The sequence below is a fragment of the Dicentrarchus labrax genome, unplaced genomic scaffold (genome assembly GCF_905237075.1).
Source record: "Dicentrarchus labrax unplaced genomic scaffold, dlabrax2021, whole genome shotgun sequence".
Lineage (NCBI taxonomy): Eukaryota > Metazoa > Chordata > Actinopteri > Moronidae > Dicentrarchus > Dicentrarchus labrax.
Window position 1 is genome coordinate 13,289,972 of NW_026136707.1, and position 14,395 is coordinate 13,304,366.

The window sequence follows — 14,395 nt, forward strand, 5'->3', positions numbered from 1 at the left end:
GAAACTTCCTCATCTGATGTCCAGTGCAGTAATGTGTTACACAACCAGCAGTCGCCTAATGGCTGGACATGGACGGACATTATGTAATCTCCAGCATTGCTGATGATTTAAATGATATAACAGTACCAAGCTTTCAGATGCACAATTCAAAGACATGGGCAAGCAGTAAAAACATGCATGCCTATGAGCAGAAGAAAGGGCTCAGAATAGTGATCATAATGAAAGCAGCCTGGACTAAGTGTAATTACTTGATGACATAATACTCCACCTCAAGCTGCTTCAACTGCGCCACTGTGTGGTTAAAAGCAGCCTCTATCAGATGTAGCATCAGCAGTTACAATGAAGCCACACTACACAAAAGGGACTTAAGGACGTAATCTTGCTTCTTTAGAAAAGGTCCACTGGACTGAAAAGATCTTCCTTGATATCAAACTTGTGTCATTCTGTTCAAGTCAACCTTATATCTATATATATATATATATATATATATATATATATATCTTCTGTGTGTTTGTGTGTGTGTGTGTGTGTGTGTGTGTGTGTGTGTGTGTGTGTGTGTACTGTAGGCATATGATCATGAGGCTGTTTCATGAATAGTTTATGAGAGCTGCATATATTTTCCCTGAGCCTCTTCATCTGACTCTGGCTTCCAGCATTTGAAATTTCTTAAAAATGTCTCCTTTCATGGAAACTAATAAATAGAAGAGGAAGCATTAATATTTACACACAACCTGTGTAGTTTTGTAACATGGATTATTTTCTTTACTTAAACTGATAGACTTCACTGTTTGAGGCTTCAACCTTTTGGTGTTGCTAAGACAGCAAACAATACAAAGAAGCATAAAACATTATTATTTACATACAGGGATTGACAAGGAATTTAAAAAATGCTCTGGACTCAGTACTGATTACGGCTGCACAATTATTTTAAATATTATTGAAACTGCAATATCTCCAAGTTAATATCCAAACTGCAGAAGCTGCAATGTTTTGATAAAAGGTCAAATATGTGACAAATAGCATTATAATGTACTATAGCTCTGCAGAGATGCCCAAACCTACAAATCTTGTTCTCCAGATGTAAGAACACATTTTTCACTGAACATTCACTCACATTTTTTTTTCCATATTATGCAGTCCTAGTGCTGACTAATACACACTCTACAATACACCACGCATACATGTGGTCCATGTCCCACTGTAAATTTTTTTTATGGGATTTGATAACTTACACAATTTGTAGAACAATATTTAATTGCATCCATTAAATTATTACACAATATTCACTCATTTTAAGGTGTGTCACATCACAGGCAGCCCAGTCTGAAATAATGGAGGTAACTGTGGAAAAAAGAAAACAAAATGCTTTAATTTTCACTCAAAACACCCCAATTCCCTGTTCCTCCATCATCCACAGCTCTCTGTTGGTTAAAATATGTGCCAGGTGGACAAACACAACAAGGATACATGGAGAACATTTAAGTAAGCTACAACCCCTATGTCAAATTCCTGAATACAATAGATAAATAATTCAAAAACTTCTGCAATAACAGCAAGGTGGATCACAAATGACATGAAGTTCCTTCCTGGAACACGAAGAGGTCTGAAAATATCACAGCAGCAGCAATCTGAGGGGTGTGTAAAAAGAATGAAATGTCAATGAACAGACATGTCACAGAGTAGAATAGAAAATAAACACATAATCCTACCTCATCATTGAATTAGTAGTTTCAGCAGGAGCTCTGTGCTCTCTGCTATGTCACCAATAATAAGCTCACTATCCAGGGCCATCCAAACATCCTGTAGTCTTGAGTATAAAAGCCTTGAGGTGCTGTTGAGTTAAAGTACTGCAGAGCTCCTGATCTTTTGAATTTATTCTGCTGCAACACTTTCGATCTTCTACTTTGGTAATTTATTGCTGTTTTCAAATTGCTTAGTTATGTGTATTCAATGTGTATGTTTTTTTCGTCCAATTTACTTTCAGAATGAACTCAATCTCCAGCTCTTATCCCATTCCTCTACCTTCCTGTTGGCCTACAGAATGTTTCTGCTACACCCAGTGATCTTTTTAAAAAAGATATTTGTAGTTTTTATTGCCTTTATTAGATAGGAGCAGCTGAAGATAGACAGGAAAGTGGGGAGAGAGGGGATCCAGCACAGGTTGGAATCAAACCTAGGCCACTGGTCCATGATGCTGTGGTAAGTACATGGGGAGCACGCTCTACCAGGTGAGCTAACACCCACACCCCATAATCTTCTGCAGTTCCTTTGACAACATATGATTAGCAGGCATGATATCCATTTAATTTCACTTGCCTGAAAATATATTTTTAGGTGACAAATTGTACTATGACAAATTTAAACGTAGTGTCTTGCACTGATCTGTTCAAGGTTGTTTTACTATGTACTATCTTGTACGACTCAAACAGAAATAAATGCATGCATGTCCTTGATTTCCATCTACGAACACCCTCTTTAAAGCTTTGTGTTTGGCCCAACATGAGTCTCCGTCTCTCCACTAATAGACAAAGCTGTTGCTGATGAATGAGTGTTCATATTTGCGGATAAATTCAACTAGTCGATAAGAATTCAGCTAAGAATATAGACCGAAAGTCTAGAAACAGGAGGTAGAAGCTGGACGTGGTGGGACATTTGCTGTCTATAGTGCGACTGTCTGGTCACGTTGGCTAAAAAAGAATAAAAAAATAAAAAAAATAATGGAGCAGACAGGAAAGCTTAAATTTATATTCTTTACTATAAAATGTTGCTACAACAATTGCTGAATAACACCAGCTTTGTGAAATCTACAGTTAATAAAACAGCAATAAAAAAGCTTATGTGCTGTCCCCTTTTCAAACCAGTGTCTGCTCCACTACTTTCACTTAAAGAATATACAGAATTCTCTCTTTGGTCATTAGGTAAAAGATGCAAAAATGTTACTGTCAGTACAGTACTTGATACCCATTTGGCTTATATGAACAGTAAACTCAGTTTCATGTTTCAGTTTTTCCAGGAAGATACCAAAATACATCCATCCATCCATCAGCCTCAGGCTAGTGAAACAGAGGCTGGAAGTGGGGCTGGACTTTGGCTCATAAGTCAGTGAGATAAAACGATGCTTTAAATAATTCAACTGTCGTCATAAAAACACGTAGCGTAGATAATAAAGGAACAAAATACAATTACAGGTCCATATTTGTTCAGACTGTGTACAAAATGTGTACGGGACAAACAAAAACTGTTCCACGATGTGTTAAAACTGTATGATCAAGTCCAGCACGTCCTCTGTCCTCATTAATAATGGTCCGTGGTTTGCATGGTTCAGTTTTATGAAGCATATTTTCATAATAAATAGTTCCTCAGAGCAGCATATCCTCACAAATGGCCATGCAGACATTGATTTACTGCTAAGTTTCATCTGGAGTCATCACTGAGCTGCCCAGAGGGTCCTGCACTCCAGGAACACCGTCAACGGACTTCACACGGGAGCTCTGAGCCTCTTCAGTGCCAGGCTTCCAGCTTTTGTTGTCGCTCATACACATTTCCCCTTTTTTGCCAGGAAACAACAAGAGATAAATATTATTAAACTGCATGTACTAATATTGTTAATCCATACAAATAAATGCAGCTCACAAAAGTCCCATAATCTGTAGGTAACAGATTTGTATGCATACTTTTACAGTCCTTATATAAAAAGTGACCAGACAAAAAGACACCCCTGCACACTGTGATGCAGTGTGTGAACCTTCTCCTAGGCTGTAGTTTGCAGTGTGTTATTTGTTTGTATTACACTGTAAAGCATTTCTAATATTTTAGCTCTTCCGTATTTGTAAATGAGCTGGGCATAAAAAAAGTAGTGATAATGATAAGTGAAGTACTTACTTGCTGTCTCTGTGGGGTTTTCTGTGCCATAATGGAAACTATTTTCCTTTTCTGCTGATTTCCTAAAGTTTTCCAACTAGACCAAAACAGAATTTTTAATGTAGTATTACCCATTTGATGTAAATGTAAAATAATTCAAAAGGAGATGTAAGTAGACATGCTTACCTCAGTACATATGGACTCAGAAATCCGGCTGCTGAGTGGGCCTTTATCAATATTGCAGGTACTGCAAGAAAACAAGAGTGGCATTGATTATCCTTTCCTACAAAATAAGCTTTAATAGTGTAACAAAAACTGTAAGGAATGAGTTTTACCTTGAACTCTGTGATAATGCTGGTTCACAGTCAATTGAAGTCTCCAGATTCTTTAAATAAAAAAAAAAGGGGAAATGTACACACATGACCGAATGAACAAGTGGCGACAGTGAGAGAAAAAGGACAGGTCTCACCTGTGGGGCCTTGTTATTGATTGTCGCATCATGTGGATTTCCTGCTTCAATGTCTTGGTTTCTGGCTTGTTTCTGGCGCTGCATCTTTACGTAATCATATGTGCTTATTCCTTTATAAACTGTCAAGCCAAGAGGAGAAACACAAGAGGAAAATTATGAGGGTTAATGATTGAATGAGGAGAAAATAGCCCTATCCAATATCTGCCTTGAAGATTGTGACTCACAGAGGTAAAAGTGGAAGCCAAGCAGATGGCCGAGCAGCAGCAGACAGGTGATGCTCAGCATGACTGTTATGAAGGCTAATATAAGGAGTCCAGCTGAACTAGTCTTTATGGGTGCTAAAGGTAAAAACACCAGCCAGGTACCATTCCCCAGTATACCTACAGAAAGATGGAGCAACACAGATACAGTTTTTAATGGTGCAATAAACAAAAATATTATTAAAGCCATTTATATGCCCTCTATTCAATCAGGTAAAGAAAGCTCAGACTTATGGTGACTCACTGTCAAACTGCGGGGCGGTCCGTAAGCTGTTTGGATCCAGGTAATGCTGAATAAATATGAACAAGATGACAACAACGAGCAGGGAGACACCTAGTGTAGCAGAGGACAGTGCCACAAAGAAGCACCTGAAGGCAACACACAAAACCTGATGTTAATTTATAAAACATTCTACATTTTATTTGAACACCAGGTATGAAGTTAGACACTAGGAAGCACACTAATTCGTCCAAAACATTGTCTTACCAATAGTTTCTGCCACCCACGCAGGTGTTTAGCCATTTGCAATGGTGATCAAAGTCTTCCACACACTTGTTGCAAACACTGCAGTGTTTTACTTTGGGGCCACTACATGAAGATTAATTATGATAACATCATTAAACTTTTTTTAATAATTAAATGAAATCACATTAGACACCATTGCTTGGGATACATACACTCTGACATCACATAGGTAACAGCGTAGGTCCTGGATGACATGCGATTGCTTTGTCCGGTCAAAAAGCGGCATTGGACTGGCATAGCTCCGTTTGGCCCTGACACTGGCATCTGCTGGGTCTATAGTCACAGCAGCAATATGGGTGAAAAAGTGTACAACAAATGCGATGGCTGTCAGCTGTACACAACAAGAGTCAAGGAAAATAGCAATATTGGAAAAATGCTGTAATGTGTGATTAAATGTGCAGTAAAGTGCAGTATAATAAGTGGCACAAGTATACACGAGTGAGAAACTGCAAACTGTTGCACACAAGTGGATCTTTTGTGTGAGAAATAAAGTCAGGTCTGAAGAAATCAACTGTTCTTATGGCTGAGTGAAGCTTCAGTTCAATAAACTAGTGTTGACATCATGCAGCATTCAACATGTGACAAAAACACCACTGATTATGTCTTTTAGGCTTAATAGAGACCACAGAAACAGAGACCCGAGTCACGTCTGCTGTGACTGGGACTCATACAGACAGCCCAGACAACAAAATCCTTGTCTTGCAGCACAAACAAAACTGTAGCAGAGACTAATGTTTGCTACATATTCAAATCTGAAAGCTTCACACTTAACAGTCAGCTTGCAATGATAGTAAGGCTCCAGCTGCGTGTTAAGGATACGGCATAGGTCACATGGTTCCACGGCGGAGGCAGAAGAGGGATGTAGATGCCGAAGCTGACTATGGCGAGGTAGCTGTACAGCAGCCAGCCAACCACTTGCAAAGCCTGAGGGGGCCACGACCACCCGTTCATCCTGGGAGGCTTGGAGGGGACCAGTTCATTCCTACTGGTGCCGCGCATGGGAGATGTGCGTCTCAGCCTTTTACTGAAGCAGTTCATCTAAAAGAGAACGAGAGGAGGATTGCCACAGTCAGTCGAGGGAAAAGCTTCCTCCAGGTGTCTTCAAAGCGTCCACATTACTCACGCTACAGGCAAGGCTAGCTCCGGCAGAGTGTAGCCGCATTTGCTGGGGAAATGAGTTAGGAAAATGAGTTGATCTTAAGATAGTGACTGTTCACATTAGGGGCCTACACTTTAGTTTTTTAGCTAGGTGTACTTCAAACAGTGGTGCCTAATTCAGCAGCCTTGGGTTAACCTTGTTAGTATGAATGGGGTGCTCAAAATATTAGAAGCACCTCTCAGAATAACCTTCATGCTGGTGGGATTTATGGCTCAGCTGTTGTATTGAACTGCATTAGTTTTAGTTACTTCATAAACTTGCAGCTGTGTGTCTTGTGTGATGGAGGCAGTAGACCTCATCCATCTTTACAAATGACAAAGGGACCCCTGCATATTAATAACAAGGAGGATATTGTCACATACCCTACAGAAAACAGCTGATCCAGAGTAAAAGAGTTACTCAAAATGCAACATCCCTTTCTTTGTTTGTTAAAAAAAAAAAAAAAAGCCATCACATGTTTTGCTCTTGGGCCTTTCGCCTGACATAACACTTGAACTGTGTTAAAAAAAAAAGTTCTCCAGATTAGTTTAAAAACCTGGAAACAATCAACAATGTGTGAGCTTCAGAACAAGAAGGCGGTTTAGTAATGCTTTTTTGTTGGACCTGTGAGACTTAACGTTATTTAACGTTACTCGTCAAGTAACGTTAAAGACAATAAACCTCTATGGCTGTTTATCTTCCTGACAGTTGTTGACATTTATTTGCTTAAAAACTCGGTTGTTTTATATCTTTACGACTTACAATAAACAATAAAAGCATGGCAATAATAACCTATAGGATATTAGGTCTGTAAAAAAAATACATTTCCATGAAGAATGACTTACTTTTTCCGGTGGAAGAAGGCGACCCTAGAATTTAAACAATAACAGCTCCTGTTCGTATACAGACGGAGATTTCCACCGCTTGATATCCCATAATTAGTTAGACAGCCGGGCAGGTGCTTCAGTAAAGTCAAATTTACATGATGGCCAAAAACACACCACCAGGAAAACGCAAAACAATTTAAAAAAGGTAACCCGTAGATGTGGATATAAAATGCTCCGGTGTCCTCGGAATTGTCACCGATGGACGTGAGTCAGAAGTTGAAGAATCAACTCACTCAGCAGGTCGTCGCAGCGCTATGGAAACTGTCCTACTGCGCATGTGCACTACAGCCCTCTTCAAGATACCCAGCATTTTTTTTTTTTTTTATTGTGGCCCTTCACTGGCTGAATAAACACGCATGTAGCTTGGTTATCGAGCTCAGTCTTTGCGATTCTTTATCATACTTTTAGGCCCAGGAGAATATATGCTTCTTAATCCAGCCAATGCTTTGTTCCCATGAGAGCAAGAAGGAACTGCTGACAAGAGATATGCACGATACACTTCTGCTTTCAAAAAGAAAGCCCGTATTTCATCTTAATTTTCTCACGTAACATTATATTGAATGTTAATGTATACTGCATAAATACAGCCTTTTTCACTTCCCTATTGTGTCTAACCCATACCATGACATCCTGTAAAAGTAAATGTTGCTCAATTGAAGCCTGAGTGGAAGTTGCTGCAGAAATCAGTGGACTCTTCACTGCTGCCAGATTACCTTACATTATTTTACTGTAAATGTGCTAAATTTGGTTGAGCAATACTTGTATACAGTTCCTACATTTGCAGCTGTTCCCACAGTATAACGTAGGTGATAACAGTTTTTGTTTCATTTACTTATTGAACCACACACATTTATAAATACAGATGCAAACATTTATTTTCCAAGTGTTGCACTCATACAAAACCATACGATTACGCTACAAACATTCTGTACAATCATATTCAGTATTTAAAACAGTTCGGAGGCTCTTGCTGTCTCCACAGTGTTTAAACAGTCCAAGGCTGACAATCCAGTGCTGGTAACACCCGGATAACAAAATGGCAGTGTGTGTGGTCAGCTGTTGCCCGTGTTCTCCGTCTCCGGAGACTGCAGGAACTCGTAGGGATCATGAACCATTTCAGACTGGTCTCCAACACCCAGGTGTGACGGGCTCCCTGTGGATAAAAGAAAATGTGGTTTTTATGTTGTTGCACTGGTATTTAAATGGAAAGCAATGAAAATTCTGCAGCAAAATGGAGCTGTAACATTTGATGTTTACTCATGACAATAATATGATGTTTAATCAAATTAAAACTGTGAACTAACTAAAAAGAATTAGCAGTGCTCCTTTCTGAGCATTTAATCTTTTAGTCTTACTCCTACTGCCGATACCTAAGTGGTGCTGGTCCCTCTCTGAGGCATTAGAGAGTGAGGACAGGTTGGATGAGGGTCTGGAGCCGACTCTGTCGACCTGAGCCTCCTGGAACTCCTGCAGGAGTTTGTCTGCATCATCAAAGTGCTGCTGGCCCTCATCATTGCCTGGCTCTTTTTTCACGGTTTTACCTGGAGAGGAAAGAGGGAAGGTGAGATCATTATTGGAAATTAATTGAACAACCCATTCTAAAGAGGTTTTGTCCTGCAAGTACACATCAAAGGGAGGAGGGGAAATGCGCACACTAATAAATAGCTTAGGATAGCAGAGCTTTTGAATGCTGTGTTTCAAAATGTAGTAAAAACTCTGCCTTTCCATGTACTTTTGGGGGCTATTTATGCCTTTATTTCATAAGATGGTTGAAGATAGACGTGAAAGGGGGGTAGAGACAGGGGATGACACACAGCAAAGGGCCGCAGGTTGGACTCAAACCCAGGCCACTGTGATAAGGACTATAGCTTAAGTGGCCATAATACCCTTCAATACTGCGACACAGCTTACCCTTGTTACGCTTACTGCAACTGCAAGCCTTATCACATTAACATAATGCTAGCTTAGCGTTTACATGGACATCTTCCACGTCTTAATACCTTAATTAGGTTATGGCTGGATTACTGGTGTACATATAAATGAGTGTTGATGGGGATAATCACCTAATGAGTTCAGCATGGATATATCCAGAGACATATCAGGATAGTTCTTCATTGACATAAAATCCAGGACTGAACCACTCTCTCCCAGGCCGGTGGCATCTGACATCTGAAAAAAGAACAAAAACACAAAAATGCAGCTTCAATCAGACAGTCGAGTCACTATTTTAATGTACCGCCACTTTTAACACCAACTACAGCGTACCTGCATGTCACAGATGCTGGATTTAGTTTCATCAGGTTTCAGCATCATGTTTCTTTTCTGGAATGTAAAATAAGCATCATACACAACAGGCCTACACTGCAGAAACTGTGGTAAAAATTGGTCAACAGACAGAAAGGATGGTGGAACTAATGTGTTTAAAACTGTACATGGCTGTATATTAAATACAAGTCAAGATACCTGTCGGATTTGACCAACAGCTTTAGTATGATCGCCTGCGGTCATCTTGTCCAGAAGCCCGTCAACCCAGTGCTTTGTGACGCTTCCACAGCCCTTGACAAACTCCTGTATGCTTTGGGTGAAAGTGATCACAATTACAAGCTGAAACAAGGACACATTTATTCTACTAAATAATTTAACTTATGGCAGAAAAGTCCCCCTACCTGAGAGCACATTGTACCCCTGTGTCATCTCCATATGCTGAATAGAGCATGTCTACCTCATCAGACAGCAGGTCTGGAAAGATGGAGTTCTTCTGAAGGGTCTGAATGTTATAGGCACTGCTGAGAAATGTTACTAGACAGAAGAAGAAGAAAAAACCACTATTATAAGTGTGGTCATTATTAGTTACTGTTATTAGTTGTATGGGACAATTAAAATAACTAATATGAATGAAATCAACAAAAGTGCACTTAATGACATACCTTTGTGTCTCCTGTCATCTTTGAAACCCAAGGTTGTTAATCCAGGCAGGAGCTTATTTGACAGAGAACTTAGGTCCACTTTATGAGTCTCCTCTTCTGCATGAAATAAGAACAAATGAGTCTATCACATATTATACTCATGTAATGCAGATGTTTTCTGAACATGGGATTCTAAAAGATGCTTAAAATACTATACAATGATTACAAACCTTCTGCATCAGGATCAAGCTGATTTACAACTGTATATAGAAGGGAACTGTCTGGCTCTTTACGCAAGTAGCCCATCTGAAAATACAGAACAGAGGAGAATATATTGTCAACACAAACTACACTGACAAGAAGTGACGCCCACATACTGACAATAACAACATACCTCGGTCACGTCAAGACCGACCAGCTCAAAGCATGGAAGCCTTACTACCTGATTTTATATAGCTATAGGTGGTAGAAACATTTTTGAGTGGGGATTTATAATGTCATTTATAAGTAGGAAACCTTGGAGTTGGGCATGTATCTGTTGATCCGATCCCGAGCTTCATCTGCCGAATGCTCGACGAGTGCCAGAACATGCTCCTCTGCTGTACTGTCAGTCAAGCTGCAAGCGTTTCCCTCTGGTTCATACAGGTAACTGGAATAACATAAGTGACGGTGTTATCGGTTCATTATACTGAGAGGGTCCTGAATCACAGAACATCAAACACTTGGGACTTCCCTACTGGCCCTTTTGATTACATTTCTTTACATACATGTACACAAAAAGTCACATTTAACGTAGATATTAGAAACACGGAATACCTGATGACCTCCTTCATGTCTTTGACTGGTTGTTTCTTAGACTTCTTAGCTGATTCCACTGGGATGGGGATTATTTCTGGAGGAGGTATATCAGCTGCAAGGTCTTCATCTCCCAAAATGGCTGCTTGCTGGGTGTAGTCCATGTCCTGCATGAAAGACATGCTGCGCTTCAGAGCCAACAGCCGTTCCTGTACGCAGGGCAGAGGAAAAGGTGACAACACTTAACTTTGTTTGCTTAGCTAGTAATGTATGGATAAGAGAGGAAACCGAATAGAAAGGGACAGTAGAAAGGTGTTGATGACGACAGTGGTGTTTTAAATTCACCCATGGTCAGTTGACATTGACATCAGTGGTTTACTTTATGTATAGTCATTGGTTGGGTTAATAAATCCAAATGCATTGTAATTGCGTGGAGGACTCATACTGCTCAGCTGCTAGGAATCTGAAAATGTCATAGCGCTTTGAATATATTCCATTACTCACTGTCACCATGATTGGACTCTAGGTGACATCATTTCTGCAGCCTGCTTGTCTATCCATCTCAAATTCATTCAAACTTACAAATTCATATGTACAATTAACGAAAATATATTTTAGTGTAGATATTTTCTTATAGCGATCAACAAAGAAAATCACAAATTAAGTCCAGAAATATTCAACTGACAATTTGATCTACTCCATTCAAGCATTTAAGTTGAAGTCAAAATACCTATCAGTAGTGAAATGCTACCTACAGCATGATCAAAAGCTAAAACAAAGGTGAATCACTAATACAAGTGTCTAAGTAAATAACAATATAACATTTTCAATTGGATAAGATGGATGGGTTACCAAAAAAAAAATCCTAGTATAAGAAATTAGTTTTCTTTTATACAATTTGACGTCATTACCTTGCTCATCATCTTGAATCCTGTATGGAGCAGTTTTTTGGCAGCCTTGTAATAGACAGTCTCTGGTCGGTTGTAGACCATGGCATTGTCACACATCAGTTTAAAGTCTGCCTGAAAGCCAAAAAGTGTTCAAACATGTATTAGGGTAAACTTATCTTATACGTAAAGTATCTGTTTGTGCTGAAAAGTACCCCTACCTTGAATTCTGTAACTGTGTTGTAATCATTGTTTCTAATTTTGTCTTTCATGGTGCTGAAGTCCATAGGATGTTTGATGATCATTGAGTAACCAGGAGCAATCGCGTCTGTTACTGGAAATGAGAAGAATCCATGGGGGTCTTTCCTGGAAAGACAAGTGATGCACCGTTAATGTTATTCAGTGTATCAACCTTTATATGTTACTAAGACTTGTCTTATTGAGAGCAACTGTACTTGTCTGATCATGCCAGGGCATGTTATCTGTCTGGTCAATATGATCTATATGAATGGATCTTGCTTGTGAACTCTTCAAAAGAGCGGCGTATAGTAGAAGTTCATGCCTGTGCTCTACGCAATATCATAAATACTCAAATAGACCAGAGAATGAAAGCCCACGGCCTGTAGAAGAAGAAATGTTTGTTGCACCTGACAATATTTAACATGTAGGTGTTGAATGGAACAAACAACAAATGCAAATGTTGCTATTTTTAGAGAGTTACTGGGAGCAGAGGAAAGTCATGAAAATCAAAAAGGCTTTGTTCCCTTTGGTATTATGTAATTGGCTCATGCAACAAGTTTTATGCAAAGTTCTCATTTCGACGTGATGGGCACATGAGCTAAATGGTGTTTGTGTTCAAGCAAAAGGGTTCCCCCCAAAAAATTAGGATTCATCTGAAAGGACAAATATCTGCCTTAACCTTAACTCTTAGTCTTTATGCTTCTGGATCTGTGGCATTAAAAGTGCAGGAGGCCGATTTCACAGGTGGATGCAGCAATTAGACTACATCCGTGTTCCTCACCTCTGCAACTGCCTCAAAAAGTGTTCCAAGAGTTGCTGACGAGGAGTGGACTCATTCTCTACATTGGACAAACATAAAAATGTTAACACATTTACAAGTGTATAATTGTTCAAGTAAAATGTAATGTACTACTACGTTGTCCTCATAGACAGGCATTCTTACCTTGTTGTGTCCTGCATGCTCGGACCGGTCTGTCTCCTTGTGGATCCATTTCCATCTTCACATCGGGGTGAAACTCCTCCACTTCAGGCTCTAGCTCAAACTCTCTCTCTCGCTCTTTCTTCTTTTTCTTCTCTTCCGGCTGATGAGATTCATTTATGATGTGAGTGACCTTTCAGCAAAATCATTAAGAAGCGATTGGTCATAATCTCAGGATTAAGTTAGGTTTACTCACCTCTAATCCTAAGCTTAGACTCTTTGGCAATGTGAAAGGTTCAACAGGCACACCGGCACTGGTGGCAGCTGTAGCAGCTGCCGCAGCCTCTGATTCATTCTGCTCTCGCTCTCTTTTCTTCCTCTTTTCCTCCTGTACAATGGGATGAACGGCAATTTTTAACTTCCAGTGGCAAAAAACACTGGCACTATAAAGTAGAATATTATTTTGTAAACTAACCTTCCGCCGCCTTCTGTCCTCATCATCCACATATTTGTCTTTATCCTTTTCAGATTTTTTCTTCTTCTTCTTCTTTTTCTCTTTGTGGCGTTCTCGCTCATGGTCCGATCTGTCATCGTAGTAGCTGGAGTCATGGCCCGAACCTGAGGGGTCCGTCACCTCACTTCCTCCAACTTTGAGCACAAGCTTCAGGGGCTTCTCAAGAGCCTTGTCCTCATAGTCTACAAGCAAAACAAACAAGATGAAGGCGATGGTTCAGACAGGAATCATGGCACAGGGTAAAAAGTTGTGGGAGTAGGTGAGGATGTGGAATGATACTGGGATTAATATGGTAGGAATGCTCTAAATGTTGTCTGATGTTACTTCTGACACTAAATAGGTTTTGGACACAGAGTATATGTAATACACTGTAGCGTCTGTGATTGGGTTGTATTGTAGTCCACTGTTGATTTATTTGAGGTAATTCTATAGCTGGTGATTTATCTGTCTATATAGTTACTAACAATACAAATTAAATAAGAAAAAAAAAATCTAAATGACACAAAAACATACAAATCAGATACAACTTAACGTTAACTAGCTTACTATCTTAACTATAACTTCAGATCACAGTCAAACAAAACGTATTTAATATATCATATCATTAACTTTTAGCAAAGCATTACACGAACAGCAGCTGAATAGTAGAGCCGAGGTGTGTGCACCGTTTTGCAGGAAAAAAAAAACAACGATGCAAATCTGCTGCTCTTGCCAGCTAAGCTAAGCTAAGCTAAGCTAAGTTAGCTGACAGAAAGCTACCTAGCAGAAACAAACGCGCTGCGGTAACCAACGTTACGTTAATAGTAAAACGTGCAGTCAGGTACCATCGACTGTTCTCCACTCCGGTTTATGTTTCTTGTGTTTTTTCCCCATATCTCCGTATTTATATCCGAAGTCGTGTGTTTAATTGCAGGTATCCTGCCACTAGTCGCTAGCGTTGCTCTGGTTGTAACAAATATATTTGCGATAAGAAAGCTAGCGGCATGCGGAAGT

The 14,395-nt window shown here is 39.7% G+C and overlaps 2 protein-coding genes across 2 annotated transcripts; both read right to left on the reverse strand.

Moving 5' to 3' along the window:
- Positions 1-1,233: 1,233 nt before the first annotated feature.
- On the reverse strand, positions 1,234-7,581 carry zdhhc11 (zinc finger DHHC-type containing 11). The gene is made up of 11 exons (XM_051407452.1): positions 7,100-7,581; positions 5,936-6,154; positions 5,269-5,447; positions 5,078-5,179; positions 4,835-4,959; positions 4,555-4,710; positions 4,331-4,449; positions 4,197-4,246; positions 4,048-4,108; positions 3,883-3,958; positions 1,234-3,547 (listed from the first exon to the last, which is right to left on the reverse strand). The coding sequence occupies exons 2-11, from the start codon at positions 6,152-6,154 to the stop codon at positions 3,408-3,410; spliced, it is 1,227 nt and encodes a 408-aa protein (XP_051263412.1). The 5' UTR covers positions 7,100-7,581; the 3' UTR covers positions 1,234-3,407.
- A 409-nt stretch (positions 7,582-7,990) lies between these two features.
- brd9 (bromodomain containing 9) lies at positions 7,991-14,381 on the reverse strand. The gene is made up of 17 exons (XM_051406797.1): positions 14,227-14,381; positions 13,364-13,584; positions 13,145-13,276; positions 12,913-13,051; positions 12,751-12,808; positions 11,951-12,095; positions 11,754-11,864; positions 10,864-11,051; positions 10,564-10,696; positions 10,278-10,353; positions 10,069-10,164; positions 9,808-9,940; positions 9,605-9,716; positions 9,407-9,463; positions 9,205-9,310; positions 8,512-8,682; positions 7,991-8,294 (listed from the first exon to the last, which is right to left on the reverse strand). The coding sequence occupies exons 1-17, from the start codon at positions 14,273-14,275 to the stop codon at positions 8,194-8,196; spliced, it is 2,028 nt and encodes a 675-aa protein (XP_051262757.1). The 5' UTR covers positions 14,276-14,381; the 3' UTR covers positions 7,991-8,193.
- Positions 14,382-14,395: the final 14 nt, after the last annotated feature.

Bases quoted from the DNA above. Each gene is read 5' to 3' on its own strand.
- zdhhc11 (XM_051407452.1), bottom strand. From the start codon at position 6,154: ATGAACTGCTTCAGTAAAAGGCTGAGACGCACATCTCCCATGCGCGGC. The intron at 5,180-5,268 runs GTATGTATCCCA...ATCTTCATGTAG, and splicing joins TACCTATGTGATGTCAGAGT to TGGCCCCAAAGTAAAACACT. The intron at 4,450-4,554 runs GTGAGTCACAAT...TTGGCTTGACAG, and splicing joins TGGCTTCCACTTTTACCTCT to TTTATAAAGGAATAAGCACA.
- brd9 (XM_051406797.1), bottom strand. From the start codon at position 14,275: ATGGGGAAAAAACACAAGAAACATAAACCGGAGTGGAGAACAGTCGAT. The intron at 12,809-12,912 runs GTAAGAATGCCT...TGTCCAATGTAG, and splicing joins AGCATGCAGGACACAACAAG to AGAATGAGTCCACTCCTCGT. The intron at 9,311-9,406 runs GTACGCTGTAGT...TTCTTTTTTCAG, and splicing joins CCAGCATCTGTGACATGCAG to ATGTCAGATGCCACCGGCCT.